This window comes from Zootoca vivipara, chromosome 6 (genome assembly GCF_965207765.1).
Source record: "Zootoca vivipara chromosome 6, rZooViv2.hap1.1, whole genome shotgun sequence".
NCBI lineage: Eukaryota > Metazoa > Chordata > Lepidosauria > Squamata > Lacertidae > Zootoca > Zootoca vivipara.
The window spans coordinates 51,492,341-51,510,075 of NC_142589.1; the positions used below are offsets into that span (position 1 = coordinate 51,492,341).

The 17,735-nt window shown below is 51.1% G+C and overlaps 1 protein-coding gene across 1 annotated transcript in view; it reads right to left on the bottom strand.

Annotated features, from left to right (window-relative positions):
• The window catches only part of BCAR1 (BCAR1 scaffold protein, Cas family member), a 41,011-nt gene extending 24,042 nt beyond the window's left edge, over positions 1 to 16,969 (bottom strand). Inside the window, exon 1 of the mRNA XM_035118067.3 lies at positions 16,475 to 16,969. Coding sequence (XP_034973958.3) covers positions 16,475 to 16,486 — 12 coding nt within the window. The 5' untranslated portion in view covers positions 16,487 to 16,969. The remainder of the gene's footprint in view (positions 1 to 16,474) is intronic.
• Positions 16,970 to 17,735: the final 766 nt, after the last annotated feature.

Below are 17,735 nucleotides of genomic sequence, written 5' to 3' on the forward strand. Positions count from 1 at the left end.
AGAGTGGTTTGCATAAGAATTAACCATGAAGAGCAAACTAGAAGTCTAAACTACTGCAACAATAGCAGTTGGCTTTCAAGAGTGAAAATTCAAAGTCCCAATATTATAATCAAAAGGACCCAGGAAGCAAGGTGATGCAAATGACAGGCCAGCTTCCACTCCTTATGTTGGGATCTCCCTTCCTTCAGGACTTACAATGTGGTTCTCTCTACATAATCTTTGAGGAAACTAGTGAAATTGGCATAAGTAAAGCGGGCTCTCCAGAAAGCTCCATTCACCACAAATAGCAGGCAGAAACTAGGATGCACAAGCTCTTCCCAACCAAAGAGGAACAAAGGATCAGGATTATTTATTTTCTGCTCCAAGGGCCGAAATGCACATTCCACCCAGGCCACTAAAACTTGCTCAGGACAGCTGCTTCTCCAGGCAAAAGCTGACCGCTCCAGGTACAGCGTCAACGCAATAACGCTTTCTCCTTGCAACATTGTCGTTGACAGTTTATTGTCTTGGCTGCAGGCCATTGCAAAACAGAAGTATGCATACAGCAGACAATAAAGCACTGTACCACACGAGCAGCCAAATAAATGTGTGCCAGTCGCCCTGCAAAGGCAAACAATGGAAAAGCTGGTGTTTTGCACAGTCTTAAAGAGGATAAGTTATGGAGCATGCAGTCCCTGCTTCAAACGTCCCAAATGCTATGAACTCATTACTTCATGCAAAAATGGCCACCAACTTGGGTGGCTTTACACAGATTTGTGGAGGAAATGTTGGCTATGTTCTATCTCTAATGTCAGAGGTAATAAGGAGAGCCTGCTGGATCAGGCCAATGGCCCATCTAGTCTGGCATCCTGTTTTCACAGTGGCCAACCAGATGCCTGTGGGAAACCCACAAGCAAGATTCGAGTATCTATATCCCACCTTTTATTCCAATGAGTTCCAGGTGAGTGGTTCCCTGCCTCCTCATTTACTCCGACAACAATCCCATGAGACAGGTTAGGCTGAAAGGCAGTGACTGGTCCAACGTGACCCGGTGAGCTTCATGACCAGGTGGAGATTTGCATCCTGGTCTCCCGGTCCAACACTGTAACCACTACACCACACTGTCTCTATAGTTAAAAGTGCTGTTCCAGCAAGCAAACAGAAAGAGCAGGTAGGAAGGCATGCACCACTCCCTAGAGTGGCCGCCTCTAACCTGGGGCCCTCCAGATGCTTCAGACTACAAATCCCATCAGCCTCAAGTCAGCACAGTGGCCACACTTCCATCACGCCAGCACAATATGGCTATGCTGGCTACGACTGATGGGAGTTGTAGTCCAAAGCAATGGAGGGCCCCAGGAGGCACTGCTATCTGGACCAATTAGTGAGGCAACACATCAGCAGATGTCCCCAAACGTGTGTGTGTGTGTGTGTGTGTGTCTGTCTGTCTGTGTGTTGATATCCTATCTGAAGATGATTGTCAGTAATGCCAAACACCTTTCTGAAGAGACCCTAAAACCTGCACCAATAGATTAAAATTACAAAAAAGGAGATTCCAACTAAATACCAGGAAGAGCTTTCTGACAGTAAGAGCTGTTCGACAGGTGGTGGATTCTCATCCATTGGAGGCTGTTAAGCATAGGTTGGACTAGATGACCCTTGGGGTTCCTTCCAACTCTACAATTCTATGAAAAACTCTACTTCTAGGCCATTTCATTTTTAAATCCTTTCATCCAAGGTCCCAGGATAGATGATTCTTCAGCTAAGGGGGCATATCAGAGCTTGCTTAGGGAGCCTTGCATTTTGCAAGAAACCCAACCATATATCTAGCCACTACTGTTGTGTTTCGAAATACCAGGCACTGCTTTTCCTGTGCAAACAGCACCCAGAGCAGGGTGAAACTTGCAGAGGGTCATGGGGTGGGTTAACCCCTTCCCTGCCCAGCAACTCTCCTTTACAGCCACTCATCTCTCAGATAGTGATCCAGACCCACGTTTGCAGCTAGGCCAGAGCCCTAGCTAAGAAAGGAGGCGGCTTGCAGCAGAAAGGTTAAAGCTGGGTTACTTCCATTTCCCCCCCCCCCCTGCAAGTCAACACCCCGCCCCCTGAAACTTTACACTGAAGAAGCAGAAGCTTGGGCAGGAGGTGGGGTAGCTTTTTCAGAGTCGTGGGAATACATTCCTATGGGCCACAGACTCACAGATCACAGCAAACACACTGATACAAAACACCCTCTCTCCTTCCTTCCTTCCTTCCTTCCTTCCTTCCTTCCTTCCTTCCTTCCTTCCTTCCTTCCTTCCTTCCTTCCTTCCTTCCTTCCTTCCTTCCTCCATCCTCTCTCTCTCATTCTGGCCTGGGGAAAGCCACAGTGAAGAAGTCAGAGGCCCACCTGTGTCTCCCAGGCACCCACTGGGTACCTGGGTATTTTCAATGCCCAAGTAGAGGCAGAGGACACTGTTTCAGCCTCAGGGCAGCTATCTGAAGACAGCCAATCCTGTTGGCACAGACTGAGAATTTCAGAGGCGTGCCAACCACAACCGCTCACTGACTCTAGCACAAGTGATTCAAAGGCTACTGTTGAGTCGCTGTGTAGCTGTGGAATCCGCCCACTCGGGTACATCAGAGATAAAAGCTGCAAATATTGATATGAGCACTTCAGGGAGTCAGTGTTGCACTTGGTCTCACTCCAGTTCCCATCCCTTGACCTCATAAACCCCTGAGGAGTGTGGGGGGAGTTGAGGGGCCTCAGCCCATGATGACGAGCAGCACAGCTTGCCTGGGAGGAGATGCTTGCAACTCAACCAGGTTGAAGCCACAACCTGTGATGCCAACCGGGCAACAGTTGCACGCACCACGATCATCCCTACATCTTACCCTTTTCAACCTGGGCACTGAGAGTGAGGGGAAAGGCAGGGAAAGTATGGGAAAAGGCAAGGTTTGCAAACTTTTTTCTGCTCCAGGGAACTCTTTCTAAATCAACATCTCTGTTAAGAACATCCACACACCCATCGTCTGCCACAGCACCCTTGGGAGTTGCAGAAGATTTTGGAAGCATTCCAGCAAAGGAGTGGGCCAATAGCAGTCTGGGTTCTACTGGCAGATCATAGGAGGATGGCAAGTAGATGGGCAATTGTTTAACCATTTACAGTGGACGGCCTTAGTCCACTGGGAGAGTATCTGCCTTGCACAGAAGGTCCCAGGTTCAATCCCCAGGCAGAGCTGAGAAAGACTCTTTCTGAAACCCAGAACCACTGGGGTATTGGTGAATCTACAGGGCCTTGAACTGGCTGCAGGAAGTTTGCGCTCCCTCCAGTGAAATGCACACCTGTGACGCCACTTTAGTCACACTTGATTTATTTGCTGCACTTCTACAGCACTCTTACTGAGCTGCTCACTAAGCTTAGCTTCTAGGCAACCCAAGGATTCTGGAATGGGAGTCCAAGTGGGGCAGGAGATAGAAATGGGTGGACTTGAGAAGGGCCAGATTCAAATTCCTTATCAGCCTTGAAAACTTCATAAGCCAATCTCAAACAAGGGCTGAACCACAAATGGCCCGGAGTGCTCATCTTCAAAGGATGCTGAGCAATGGCATAAAGAGTGGCCTATCCCAAGCCAGGACACTGCTCTTCCTAGCTCAGTTTTGCCATAAAGGGGCTCTCTGGGGCTTCAGGCAGGAGCCTTTCCCAGCCCTGCTTGGAGATCCCAGAGACTGAACCTGGGACCTTCTGGGTGCACAGCAGGTGCTCCACTGCTAGTGAGCTGGAGCCCTTCCCCAAGCATCCCTCCAGATGAGTCGCTGCTGGAAAGCAACTTCCCAGTGCATTTGCATCCTCTGGGATTGGACACAGGCACCCAGCAGAACACCCTCAGCCTCAGAGGCATTTTTTGAGCACCTTCCAATCAGGTAACACACCCAGAAGATTGACTCACACAGAAGTGGGGAGGAGGCACCTCCTAGGGGAGCTCTTTGCTGGGCATGAGAGACTGAGATGTGCACCTCCAGTCGCAGAAAACGAAAAAAGGTGTGACTCAGAAGTTTAAAGAACACCATGCAAAATCTGAGCAGAGCAGCCAAGTCAAAACAGCCCTGCTGTAGGATCCACAGGCTGCTTTTGTCTCCCGCAGCCACACATTCCTCAGCAAGCCAGAACAGAGCTGCGGTTACTCAGCCCCAGTCAAATCCTGCTCATGGACAGCGGTGAAGTCAATCCACCCACCAGCTTGCAAGGGGAACCTGAGCAACAATGAGTGGTTTTATCGTCCCAGGAAGCCAGCCATACAAGGGACAAGGCGCTGCAGGGAGAGGTAGGGAGGGAGATGTCGAAATACCTGTGAATATGCAATTGCACAAGAATCCTCAAAACTGACTGACGTGCTGGCTGGGAATGATGCGAGTTGCAGTCAAAAACATTTGGAGGGCACCAATTTGAGGAAGGGTGATGTCAAGTTTGGGGCTGTAAACTACCTCTGGTGCACTGTTAGGCAGGTGCCACGGAAATGCAGCAACAGCCAGGCTTTAGGTGAGGCAGCTGCACATGCATGTGTTTCATGCTGGGGTGTGTGCGTGTGTGCAGTGGTGGACCATGAGCTTTGTGTCCCATCCAAGGTCCCAGGTACAAACCCAAGGATCTCTAGGGTGAGAAGAAACTCAGCCCAAGTTCCTGGATAGCTTCCGTTCTCTCCACAATGGTAGGCCAGGTGGGCCATTGATAAGATGGCTCTGACTCACTGAGAGAATTTCATATACAGTATACACAAAGCTGATACAGGGCTCCAGCTCTCAAACATGGAAGCCTGTCCCCAGCAATCCCAAAACTCATGTTGCTGGCACTCCTGTTACGGCTTCTCCACAAACCCAGGAGTCTGCTAAGCACAACACAAGCCACAATAAGCACACACACCCCGAAGACACACAAAAGCACACATTCTACTGATGTATAAACACCAGGCAGGCCCCACAAATAACCCAGAGATGCATTAAAAAAATTTTTTTGAAAAAAATTCTACTCATGTATAAACACGCTGATTCCCAGACCGTCTGCGGGCCAGATTTAGAAGGCGATTGGGCCGCATCCAGCCCACGGGCCTTAGGTTGCCTATCCATGCCCCAACCCTTCTCAAAACAGCAATGCCTCTCCTGCACCGTGACTCCCACCCGCATGTTATGTTGGAGACCCCAGCTCTACAGCCCCTGTATAAATCATTGCAGCTTCCGCCACTCTGCCCGTGCACATGGATCCGTCCCCATCTTCAGCTCTAGAGTGGTGGAAAATTGGCCACTAGCCACCAAAGCACTGCTAATTGTCTAAACTGATTTCCATGCTTCCCTCGGGGAGGATGGTGTACTCGCTTTGCGGACAAGCTTGTGGCCTGGAGCTGCGGCTTGCATTCTGCTCTCTAAAATGCTCATTTGAGAAAACCAACAAATCATTAGGGCATCACTCAGACAATAGCAACTCTGTTGTCGTGTGCTGTCAGCTGCTTGTGTGTGCCAGGGCTCACCAATTCTACAGCACTGCTGTGCTATTCTTGTTTTCTTTTTAATTAAAACAAGATCCTCAACATTACTCCTTTTTTTAAAAAAACCGCTGTGAATTTCAAGGCCAAGTTTAAAATCCAGTGGAGAAGAGGACATTCTTGTGAATCCTTCTGATAAAATGAAGCATGTCCTGGCCAGAGATTCTCCCAGAATGCACTTGGCTTCCTTCATTTTGGAGATCCCACTGCTTTTTGCAATGGCCATTCGAGTTCTCAGCCCAACAACATCCCTGGGAGTTTCTTTTACTAACAGCAAAATGAGGCTTTTGAGATAGCAGTTTGCCCCCCAAAACACACAAGGTGCCCAAAGCAGATTCCCCAAGCCCAGTTCTATGGCAACCCTCATGAATCCCAATAAATCTCTGCCCAGGCTGCCTTTATTCCAGAGAAGCAAAAAGCCCTGGTCTTTACGCAAACAGCAGAAGCTGAGAGGACAAAAAACACAGGTTAGGGGGTGGTAAAAAAAATGTTCCTCATGGAGAAAAATAAATAAATCTGCAAAAGGGGGAGGGACAGCATCATGCCACAGGGAAAGGTTCTGTCATCCCTTTGGTGCAGTACTGATGTTATATATGCAAGGCATTTTTTGCTTTTTATTTTTTAGGCATGGGAGAGCAATCAAAATTGTCATTCTGTTCAGGCTATCTGAAGTGGCCCAGTCCATTTTCCCACCTCAGAACTCTGCCCCCTCCTTCCCCTGCATCTATAGGTCCAGCACAGCCAACTGCACAAAGGTACAGTAGTTGGGTTCTCCTCCAAAACTAGGAAAGGCCACTCATTTCCTCTTCTCTCCCATGTGATGAGCCCAACAATTGGTGTGAACTGTTTTGGCAAGGGCTTGACAATGAAGTCAGGAAGCCGCCTGAAGCAGAGACCTCCCAACCCCCACTTGCCTCAGTGACCCAGAAAATGAGCCAGCAAACCAGGGCATTCCCTTACCTCCCAGAGAAATCAGACAGAGCTACCTGGAGCCCAGAGGGAGGTGGGAAGGAGAAGAACCTGGGCCTGGTGCAGCCTTCACCAACCTGATGCCCTCCAGATGTTTTGGAAAACAGCTCCTGCTGGGTCAGCACTACAACTGGTGCTACAACTCCCAAAGGGCCCAGCTGGAGCTGGCTGGAGCTGCGTTCCAAAACATCTGGAGGGCACCAGGTTTGCAAAGGCTGCCCTACAGTAACTGCAGGACCAGACAATGGCACCAACAAGAATATTCAGAAGAATTCCCCCTCCCTCCCTCTCATAGCAACCTAGAACTGGGAGAGGGCTGTGTGGGATCAAATGAAGACGGACGTCTTTCTTGAATTTAGTGCCAAAAAGCAGTGCTCCTGCCCAGAGTGCAAAATGAAATTAACTTCTCACTCCCACATGATTTGTAAATGGATTTTTGCTCAGGCTAGGCCCTATTTGAAGGCAATGCTGGGGGTGTAAACTACATATATGTGCTGGGTTACTCTTGGCTGGCATCATGTTTAATCTGGGTCACCAGTTTTGACACCAGCAGTCTTCACACGCCGGGACAGAATCCATGGCTCAAGTACGTGCCATGCTTGCAAGACAATGCCTCGTGCACACAGAAAGCAGCCGTGTTGAGGAGGTCAGCATCATATGAACTGAAGGCAGCAGCCCTAGATGACGATGTGCAGCAAGACATGAACTCAGAAGTACAGGAACCGAGAGCTTTAAGAACACTAAAGACCAGAAGCTTTACACCCCACTTTTCTACTGAAAAGAAAGGTAAATCAAGGCAGGTTTTAAAAAAGCAGAATAAATAAATATACAGCAAAAGAGCAGTAAAAACACCTTCACTGAAAACATCTAAAGCAACAGAAACAGCCTGGCCTTGTTTTTGCAAGTTCCAGGTGCCACCACCCAAAGGCTCTGTCTTTTGCACCTGCCAACTATTCAGCCAATGAGGTGGGGGTGGGGTCTGGAGAAGGGCCTTAGAAGCGGATCGTAGAGACCGGGCAGGTTCATATAAAGGAGGCAAATCTGGAGCCCTCCAGATGTTGCTGGTGCAAAACGCCCATCATCCCTGGGGCTGATGGAAGTTGGGAGTCCAAGCAACATCTGGAGGCCCACTGGCGGCTGCTTTTAGACTTTGAATGTATAAAACCAGCACCTTGAATTAAGCCTGGAAACAGACTGGTGGCACAGAGGAGTGCAAGGCTTGTGGAAAGGAGCAGTGCAGGAACAGGATTGAATTGACAGAGGAGTAGAAATAGAGACCCACTCAGAACCACTTTACACTCTACATAAGGAACAATGGACGGAGGTGCATCCCTCAACAAAGAATGAGACACGTGCTATAGAGGCTGTGCTGGCCAGGACTGATAAAAACTTGAGCCCAGAGCATCTAGACAGCCCCAGATGCTTCAGACAGGAGTAACCGCTGCAACACCAGTGCTGCAGCAGCAAACATGGCAGCTGCACAAAAATGTACTGTGGCTCTTGTGGTTGCCCTCTTGCTCTCCTTTTACACAGCAAGCACACAAACACATGTCCCTTCCCACACGTATGAAGCTTGCTTGAAGGCTGCAGACCCTTGAGAGTCCGCCATGCCCTGATTCCAGAAGTGACCATTTGCTCCAAAGGCCATTCTGAGCCTGACGCTGTGATGGGAAGGCAGCTGATCAAAACCTCCTCCGCTCACTTCCCAACGCCCTGTCCAAACACGACTGCCGTGCTGTGTAAGCCATTCCTGAGGCCCAGCCTGTAGCTGGAGGCTAGCAATACTGCACTGGGCGGCATGCCTGCACTCATTCTGCTCCTGCTTAGGGAAGGGAGGGCAGCAGATCCCCAGAGGGAAGCGGGTGGGAGTCAGCTGGGTCCATTCTGCTTGCCAGACCCAAACAGCTCCTCTCTCTGATGGTGGCAGGCCACTCTCTCAGCATCCCCAAGGAAACATTTGGCAGCAATGAACCGTAACGTCTCACCTGCCCTACGCAACCAGAGAGATGAACACAAAGACAGCCTTTTGGATCAGGCCAGTGGCCCACCTAGGCCAGCATCCTGTCCTCACAGTAGCCAACCAGATGCCCTAATGGGGAACCAGCAAGCAGGACCTGATCACAAGAGCCCTCTCCCATCCTGTGATTTCCAGCAACTGGTATTCAGAAGCATTGTGGCCTCCAGCTGTGGAAGGAAGGCATAGCCATCATTGCTAGTAGCAGTCGATAGCCTTCTCCTCCATGAATTTGTCTTATCCTCTTTTAAAGCCATCCAGGTGTGTGGCCACCACCGCCTCCTGCAGCAGCAGTGAGTCCCATAGTTTAACGGGTGCTGCAATAAGAAGCGCTTCCTTTTATCTGTCCTGAATCTCCCAACATTCAGCTTTACTAGGTGTCTGTGATTTCGAGAGTCCTGCAGTCCGTGATTCACCAAGGGGTCACAGAGAATGCCAGGATGCGGCCTTCCAACTGTGCTCAGTGGCGCACATCCTGAACACATTCTGCCCAGTGTGTTCTGCAACACTGCATGGGTCTCCCTCCCTGACAGGGCACCCGCGGGATCTGCATGCTGAAACTATGTATGTTCCAAGCAAGGGCTCAGCATGCCACCAGCTTGGCCTGCAACGGCCAGGACTCCATGCAATGCCGGCTAATAAGACCAGAGAGAGGCCCCTGCAGGTTTGGTCAAGGGCATTCACTGTGTGCAGTACTTTGCATGGGGTTAAGTCAGCCTTGCACTGCACATGACCGCCATCTATAACCAGCGCCTGCTGCTGCTGCTCTCCTCCTGTCAAGACTTGCTTGGAAGACTGACACAGACTTTTCTTGTGTGTTTTGTGCCCATTGTCATGAAAACTGCAGGCACCAGCCGCAGACATCAGTCCCTGGTGAGCCTCAGGCACTGCCTCCTCCCTCCCTCTCCTCCCCTCCCCTGTCCCAATTCTGCCATTGCTTCACACCTTCCCTGACTTTGCATTTATACAACCAATGTGGCAGAAGAGCAAAGCAATTTGGAGAAGTGGGGCAGGGAGAGAGAAGGAGCAAGAGGACCCCAGTGAAATTTGCAGCCCCAAATTCTAATAACAGAATCATAGAACTGTAGAGTTGGAAGGGCACCAAAAGGTCCTCTAGTCGAACCCCTCCAATTTTGTGGGTTCACCCATACTGTCGTTCCAAGCGGATAGCGAGCTCCAGAAATTCTCCATCTTCCATATGACTGTTCTCCTTCAAATCGATGCTTTCCTTATACCTCAGTCTGGATTTTCTTATCCCAGGGATACCCTGAAAAGGAGAGGACTTGACAAAAACCCTTATTAAGGGCCAGGAAGGTGTGGGGAGGCAGGAATTTGGAGGACTTATGTCCACAACCTCTCTGGATGCTTCCGTGAATCTTCTGCACAGCACACTCCACTGCAAAAGTGGGGATTCCCAATCCCAGCGCAACCCTTCAGAGAGCCCCAGGTGCCTGAAACCACAACAACTCAAGCAGCAAAAGTGGGCACCACCTAGCCCCCAAACAGGCTCATTTTGGGTCCTTGCATCATAAGCATCTTGCATCTGCAGAAAGCAGAAGGAAAAAGCCACCAGGGGTTGGAGTGAGGAGGGCTTCCCAGAAAATTTGAAACTGGGAAATGTTCCTTTGCAAGTCAGGCTAACTTTCAGCAGAAAATGTTCTGTTTGCATTAGATACTTTTCCAATGTCAAAGGGATTGCTCTAATTTGCCATGTTTATCTTACTTGTATTTAGCTAAAACAAAGCTGAAAACTTTAAAACAGCCAAGCTGGCCTAATACTGTATTCACCAATGGAAAATTATAAAAGATAAAAGCATTGGGAATTTTTCCATGCCACATCACTGGTTGGAGGCGTTCTTACCCATGGGGTTCAAAATCTTTGGAGAGAGGCATTGTTGCCCTCGGTGTATCTCAGCCATCTTCAACCTGGAGTCCTCTGGATACTTCGGACTACAACTCCCATCAGCTCCAGTAAGCACCACCTAATGGGATTTGTAGTCCAAAATATCCAGAGGGTGCCAGGCTGTGGAAGACTAGTGTGCACCCATTTTTATTTTGTCCCAATGCCATTCCCAGCTGGTTAGGCAGGTCTCTGAACCTGTGCAACTCCACCCACCCCCCCAAAAATGTTTGCCAGATGCAGCAAGTCTCCTTTGAGAGAGAAATGGGTGCAAATATAGCCCCCAGTGCAGTGGGGGGGGGCAAGCCTCGGGTCTCCCTTGAGCTGCCCACCAGACTTGTTTTCATTGCCTAGCATGCAAAGCAGCAATAAACAAGTGTACCCTAGGGCACGTGCAGAGTGCATGCCCACTCTTCACCACTGGCTGCAGCCAGCAACCCCACACCTCCTTGTTTAGGATGTGGAAGTTGTCGGTGGTTAAGAGGATGCGGATATTTCAAGCCCTACTTTTTCTCTTTAGAAATTACGCTCTAGCAGAGGTGGGAAAGAGAACCAGCAAGTTTTCTCTACACACAGGGTAACATTTGGCCCACGCAGGACAGGTGCCTCCTGACACGGATCCCTCTTCGACCCTGGTGCTCGCAGAAAGGTAGAGGGCACCTCCCACCCCAAGCCACCCCCCACCCCAGCCTGGTATGAGGAGTTACTGCCTCCAACTTGTTGGTGAATCATTAACTCAAGGTTCAGCAGCTGCCACACACACACAGAGTTCAACTGCCAGAAGGCAGGCTCTGCCCAGGCAATTACTCACCCAGCGCAGCCTGCTGGTGCCAAGAGAGGGGAGGGGAACCAGGAGAGCCAATGGCAAATGAGTCCATAAGGATGGCTTGGGGGGGGGGAGATGGAGAGACACACACACAGCTGGCCAGGCTCCTCCTCTGTACTTAATTCCATGGAGTCTGCAGACCTGGAAGCCCCCACAGCTCAAACCCCTCCCAGCACAAGGATTCTGTAGCAAGGGAAATGCTCTTTGCTCCTGCACCTTCTATCAAGTACAGTGGTACCTCGGGTTAAGAACTTAATTCATTCTGCAGGTCCGTTCTTAACCTGAAACTGTTCTTAACCTGAGGTACCACTTTAGCTAATGGGGCCTGCTGCTGCCGCCACGTCATTGCTGCGAGATATCTGTTCTCATCCTGAAACAAAGTTCTTAACCCGAGGTACTATTTCTGGGTTAGCGGAGTCTGTAACCTGAAGTGTCTGTAACCTGAGGTAGCACTGTACAGGCAACTCCTCATTTACATGGAGCCTCAAGCCACTGAAGTGTTGCTGAAGTTTGGAGCCCAAATCTCAGATTCATCACCCCCCCCCAAATCCCAAGCAGTGACTTACCCAACCAGACAGATGTGCCAGAGCTTTTAACAGCAAGGGATGGCCATGAACTTTCCAGAGGCATCTGCTGCTGGTTGGCTGGCCTCAGAGACAAGAACGCAAGGTTAGACAGGTCTTGGAGTGATCCCACCAAGGTAGTAGCCCTTATGACATCCATTAGACAGCAGGAAGTGCCCCCCCTCTCTTAAAGGACCCTGTCGCCAAGCTGACAATCCTGCCCAAGCCTTTGGAGTGTCAGAGGGACTCCTTTAGACAAGGCAATAACATTTTGAAGTAACAAAATGGAGCGACAGTGTGTCCTACCTCCCAAGGCTGTTGAGAAGAGGCCTGCTGGGTCAGACTCAAAGTCCATCTAGCCCTGGATCCTGTTCTCACAGAGGCCAACCAGGTGCCCATTATGGGAAAGGCAAAAGCAGGACCCAAGAGCAACAGCGCTCTCTCCAGCAACCAATATTCAGAGCTATACTGCCTCTACTCTTAGTAGGCAAGGATAAGGTTGTGAATAATGCAGACTGAAGGATGGAAACGGTGCAAAAGTCAGGAGACAGCAAGACAGGGGAATCCCCTATGACAAATTATTTCAGGGTCCCTTCCAGTCACTACAAAGGAGTCCAAGTGGGAGGGCACAGCAGTCTTTTAAGGTGACTGACACACAGATGCAGGGGGAGTTGCAGAGACTCCATCCCCAGAATCACCATCTTTCTCTCTCACACACACTTGTCCCACAGGCATCATCAGGTTACCCTTCACCAAAGGTAAGGCCATCCGCCTTTTCCTGACACATGCATCCACTCAGGAATTCAACTTCCAAGCTAGAAAACACAGAACAAAGACCCAGACTCTTGTATCTGGGTGTAAAGGACTCTCCTAGCCTTGTGGGTCAGCACAACAGATGGGTAAGGGCAAGTGGGACAAATGGGGGTGGGGGAAGCAGAGGCATCAAATATTCCCTCCCCATCCAGAGCACTCAGCAGAGAATACTGGCAACCACATTCAGGATTATAGAACGGCACCTGGAAGATGTATCCACCAGAGCGCTCCTAGGCCTTCCAGGTAACAAAAAGGGAGATACTGGCAAGCCTGAAACTCATTTCACAAGGACCTCTAAGCAGCCAGAAGGCAGTCTTCATGACAACCTAAGAACACATTGGCTGCTGGATCAGGCCAAAGGCCTGTTTGGTCCATCATCCTGTACTCACAGTGGCCAATTGGATGCCCCCAATGGGAAACCCACAAGCAGGAGCTGAGTGCCACAGGGCTCTCCCCACTTGTGATTCCCAGTAACTGGTATTCAGAAGCATCACTGACTCTGATACCAGAGGCAGAGCTCACAGTCCACAGCCTGCTGCTCATACAGCAGCCTTTGCCAAATTGGTGACATCCAGATGTTCTGGACTACAACTCCCATCAGTCCCAGTCCCAGTTAGTGACAAGAATCAAACAGAAGGAGGATTTTGTATATCCACCTTCAGCTGGGTGTGTGTGTGTGTGAATGAGGGAGAACAAGGAAAGCTTTGAATCACACAGAAAAGTACAGAAATGATTTCAAGGACGGTTTGGCCACAGGGCATCAAACACAGGCACACATTTTCAGCAGTTGTGCTTCCTCCTGCTGACCACCTAATTTCAGGCCTCGCCAAGTTTCCATTCTGACCAGGCATAACTTTCTTCTGTTCTGCCAGCTCACCAGGCCTCAAGCATTCCCATGGTCTGGCTCCATCAGGCTCTGCCTGGAGCAAAGTCACACTCCATTTCTATTACTTTGCGGAATCAACGGCTCCCAGAGCTGGATATCAAACAGCCAGCCGTGGGACTCCTTGGGTGTAATCCTTGCCAGGACCAACAACTGGCACAAGAGGCAGAGAGATGTAAACATGTGTGGCTCATGGGGAGCACTTCCCACCTCCAACTGGCTGCCTCCATAAGACAGAGCTTTTCAAATGCACAAATCACAGCATTTGTCCCCTCCAGCAAATCTTGCACAACAGCCGGGAGGTCTGGACACCCACCAAGTATAGATAACCAGGAGTTCCAGGAAGGAAGAGGGCAAATGAAAGCTATTGCCCTTCATATGTGTACCAGAATGCACCCAGATGAACACAGTAGGGATTGCTCCAGAGTATACAGGCTGTGAACCTACTACAGATCTGGGACTATGCAATTTTACACCCCGTAGCATTCGAGCGGCCATAGACCAGCGCCAGGATTTGGCTCTAGTGAAATCTGTCAAAACAGAGCTGTTTCCTAGCATTGCTAATTATCATGGCTCATTTGAACAGGAGTTCTCTCTTCTTATTCATGAACAAAACATGGCAGGCATCCCTGATGTCAGAACATAAAAACAAAGCAGCTGAACTTAAGCACTTCAAAATCTCATTTAGTTCAGTGGGAAGTTTCTACACACATTCCTATCTTTCCCATTGGGGCTGGCTGTGGGCAAACTGTAGACCTCCAGAGGTTGCTAGACTCCCATCATCTCTGACAACGCTGGGGCTGATGGGAGTTGTAGTCCAAAACATCTAGAAGGCACCAGGGAAGCCGGCATCTCTCCATCACCTCCTCTCATCCCCCACCAGTCCACAGTCTCTTGGCATTCCAACAAAAGAACAAGTGCAAGTGTCTGCACAGCGAGATGGGCCAAGAAAGCAAATCAAACTAGGCTCTACAGAGGATGGCAAAATAAAACTGAAGGCCACAAGTGACCAATGTGATTAGGGAGAAGATTCTGAGCAATAGCAAACCTCAGATTCTGAGCAATAGCAAAAAAAACACCCATCAGGAAATGTTATTCAGGAGTCATTTCACCCCACCTGACCTGTTATGGTAAATTCCAGGAGGGTTCACCACCTTTCAGCACACACACACACACAATTGCACACTTTCAAATGCACAAATTTTTGCTCTCTTTCAAGAGCAAAAATTCAGCACACACACACAATTGCACACTTTCAAGACTAACAGTGCTATCCAACATGTGTTTTAATGGGGCTTATTCCCTAGTAAGCATGTTTAGCACTGCAGCATAATTAAGGCTTCCCCGGGCAATAGTCTCTTTCACTGGATGCCTGAAACATTACCCTCAATTGGCAGATATGTCTACAGGACATGTATAGGTCAGGGAGTTGGGGAATCATAATGCCCAAAGACAAAGGAGCCAACATGGTGTACTGCTTAAGAGTATTTAGCTAGGACTGTAAAGATCTCAGTTCAAATCCCCACACTGCCATGAGGTTCATTTATCTGACCTTGGGGCAGTCCCTATCTTTCAACTTAACCTACCTCACACGGTTGTTGTGAGGATAAAAGGGATGTACACCATCTTGAAAGCTCAATGTATTGATAATTTATATATATCAGAAACATGCAGAATCATTGGGGGGGGGGGGAGTCCACAAATACATGCTTCACACACTTCATAAGTTTATCCAACTCTCACCTTGAAACTAGCAAGATTTACTTTCAGTTATCACAGCAACTCTCTTTAAATAATAATAGCAATCCACTATTCCCAAAGTGCTGGTTTGGATCCAGACCAATGGGATTCAGGGACATTTTGGGGGGTGCCAGCATACACTAATACCCTACCTGTCCCAAGGCCAGGCCTAAACAGCATTTGCCACAACACACATTTCATGGGGCTTGGCTCTAGAACCGCTCTGCCGCTCTTGGGGTGCTCAGGAGTGGGTGGTTACCCTCCACTCACTGCACACTTGGGGTAGGCAAATGAAGGGGCCCCGGGAATAGTTCTTATCTGGGGGTCAATTAATATACACTGCAGAGTGGAACCTTGCCATGTCCGTGGTGCAGCCCTGAAGAGGCTGGGGGTCGGATATTTTCAGCCTTTCGGGTGCCACAGAGCTCTTCGTCTCTGCGTCCCCTTCAGCCGGGAGAAGCCGCGCTCAGTTTTAGCCTCAAACTAGACCCCCGTCCAAAGTCATGCTCGGTTCCCACCGCAGCAGGCCCAAGGCGGAAAGGACCGGACAGGGGGAGGCTGGCTTCGGGCAAGCTACTTTCCCCGAGCCCACGGCCCCGCAACGTCCCGCCCACCTCACTTCCCCGGGAAGAAGAGGGGGGGATACCAAAGATGTTGCTCTTTCCTTCCTGATCCCGACCCCGACCTTGGGAGCGGGGGCAAGAACAGCCTTTGGTTTTCCCGGACCGGAGGGAGAGAAACCAAGTGCCCTCTCGTGTCCGGCCGGGTTCCTAACATGGGGGTCGGGGACCATCGACCCCCCACCCCCACGCACTCCCGCCTTTTCTTTCTCTCTCTGCCCGCTCCCCAAAAGCGGGAAGGGAAAGGGGGCAGCCCGCGCGCCCCTGCTCCTCCCGCTCCGCCTGTTGCCTGGAGAGGCGCTTCCGCGCCGGGGCTCAGCGGCCACGTCAGGGCGCTCCCGGCTGCAACCCCGGCGGGAAGGCACGTCCGTCCTGGGGCTGCCGCAAGCCGATCCTCGCTTCCCACAGGGGCCGGCCAGCCGAAAGCCCGGCGCTCGAGTCGGAACCGCGTCCCCACAGCCGCGGCCAAGTCTCGCCTCCAAGTGGCTTTCCGAGTAGGGGGCTCTCTCTCAGCCTCCTACTCCTAGGCGGAGAAAGTCAGCCGTCGGTCCCCCCACCCTCCCGCCGCCCAGCCTCGTTCCCTCCCCGGGTCTCTTCTCTCCCTCTGGCAGACTTGAGGGCTCGCTCGGCCTCTCCCGACGGCGCCCACTTACCAGGTAGTTCATCTTCCCGGCGCGGCCGCAGTGCCCCCTGGTCGTGCGCCTTAACGCATGATCCCACCGGCTGGCTGGCTGCGGCACTGGCGGCGTCTCCTTCCCGCTCCCGCAGCCGGGCCGACGGCTAAGCAGAGACGGAGCGCGAGCAGCAGCAGCGAAGCAAGAGAGCCAGCTCCTGGGAAGAAGGAGGGAGGGCGAGGAAGACGGATCCCCCCTCCCGTTCCTGCCGCCGCCCTAAACCGCCTTCATTGGTTGCCCGGGAGAAAAGGAGGCGGCGCTGCCGAGCCAGGAACGGGACGGCCAGGCTGCCTCCGCCTGGCACCGAAAGGGGGCTGGACGCACGACAGCGGCGGCGGCGGCGGCCCCGTCCGCAGGGACGGCGGGCGGAGAAAAAGAGGCGGATTGTCTGACGCCAGATGGGCCTCCGCCGCCGCCTCCCCTCGCTGCCACTCGCCGGGAGCACAGCGGCTCCATTGAGCTCGCCGCCGCGCCAGGGAAGGGGCGCTGCGTACCCACATTTGCCTCTCGACCGCCTCCGTCCGGCAGACCCAGCAGCTGGAGGCCGGAGCAGGGCTTGGGGTTCGCCAAATGCCGACGCTCGGCCCGAAGAAGGAAGGAGGGGCAGATGTGGGGAAAGGAAGAAAGAGCGTGTCTCTGAGCATACGCAGAGGGACCCGGAGCTCTAAGCCCCTTCGTCTAGAACAGGCATCCCCAAACTGCGGCCCTCCAGATGTTTTGGCCTACAACTCCCATGATCCCTAGCTAACAGGACCAGTGGTCGGGGAAGATGGGAATTGTAGTCCAAAACATCTGGAGGGCCGAAATTTGGGGGTGCCTGGTCTAGAAGCAGGCGGGAACCTTGCAGCGATTCCCGTTTCCCTGCGCTGCGTGCAGAGCAGTTAAAAGGAGGAATTGTGAGGTAGGAAGTCCCTGGTTCAAATCTCACCTCAGACATAAACTGACAGTCTCTCAAACTGAGCCCTCCCATATGTAGAACAGATAATAGCCCACCCAGCAGGGTTGTTGTGGGGATTAGTGATGTCATATTAGGTGAGGCACTATGGGACACTTAAAATGTGCTGTGCCTTTGACAACCTGTTGCTCTCAAGATGTTTTGGACTGCAACTCCCATCAACTCCAGACACTACTGTGATAGGGGTCGCCAGCCAAAACAACCGGAGGGAACGAGGTTGGCAAAGGCAATTCTACTAATTAGCCAACAACACCTTAGTAAAAAATAATAATTACTGAATCATAA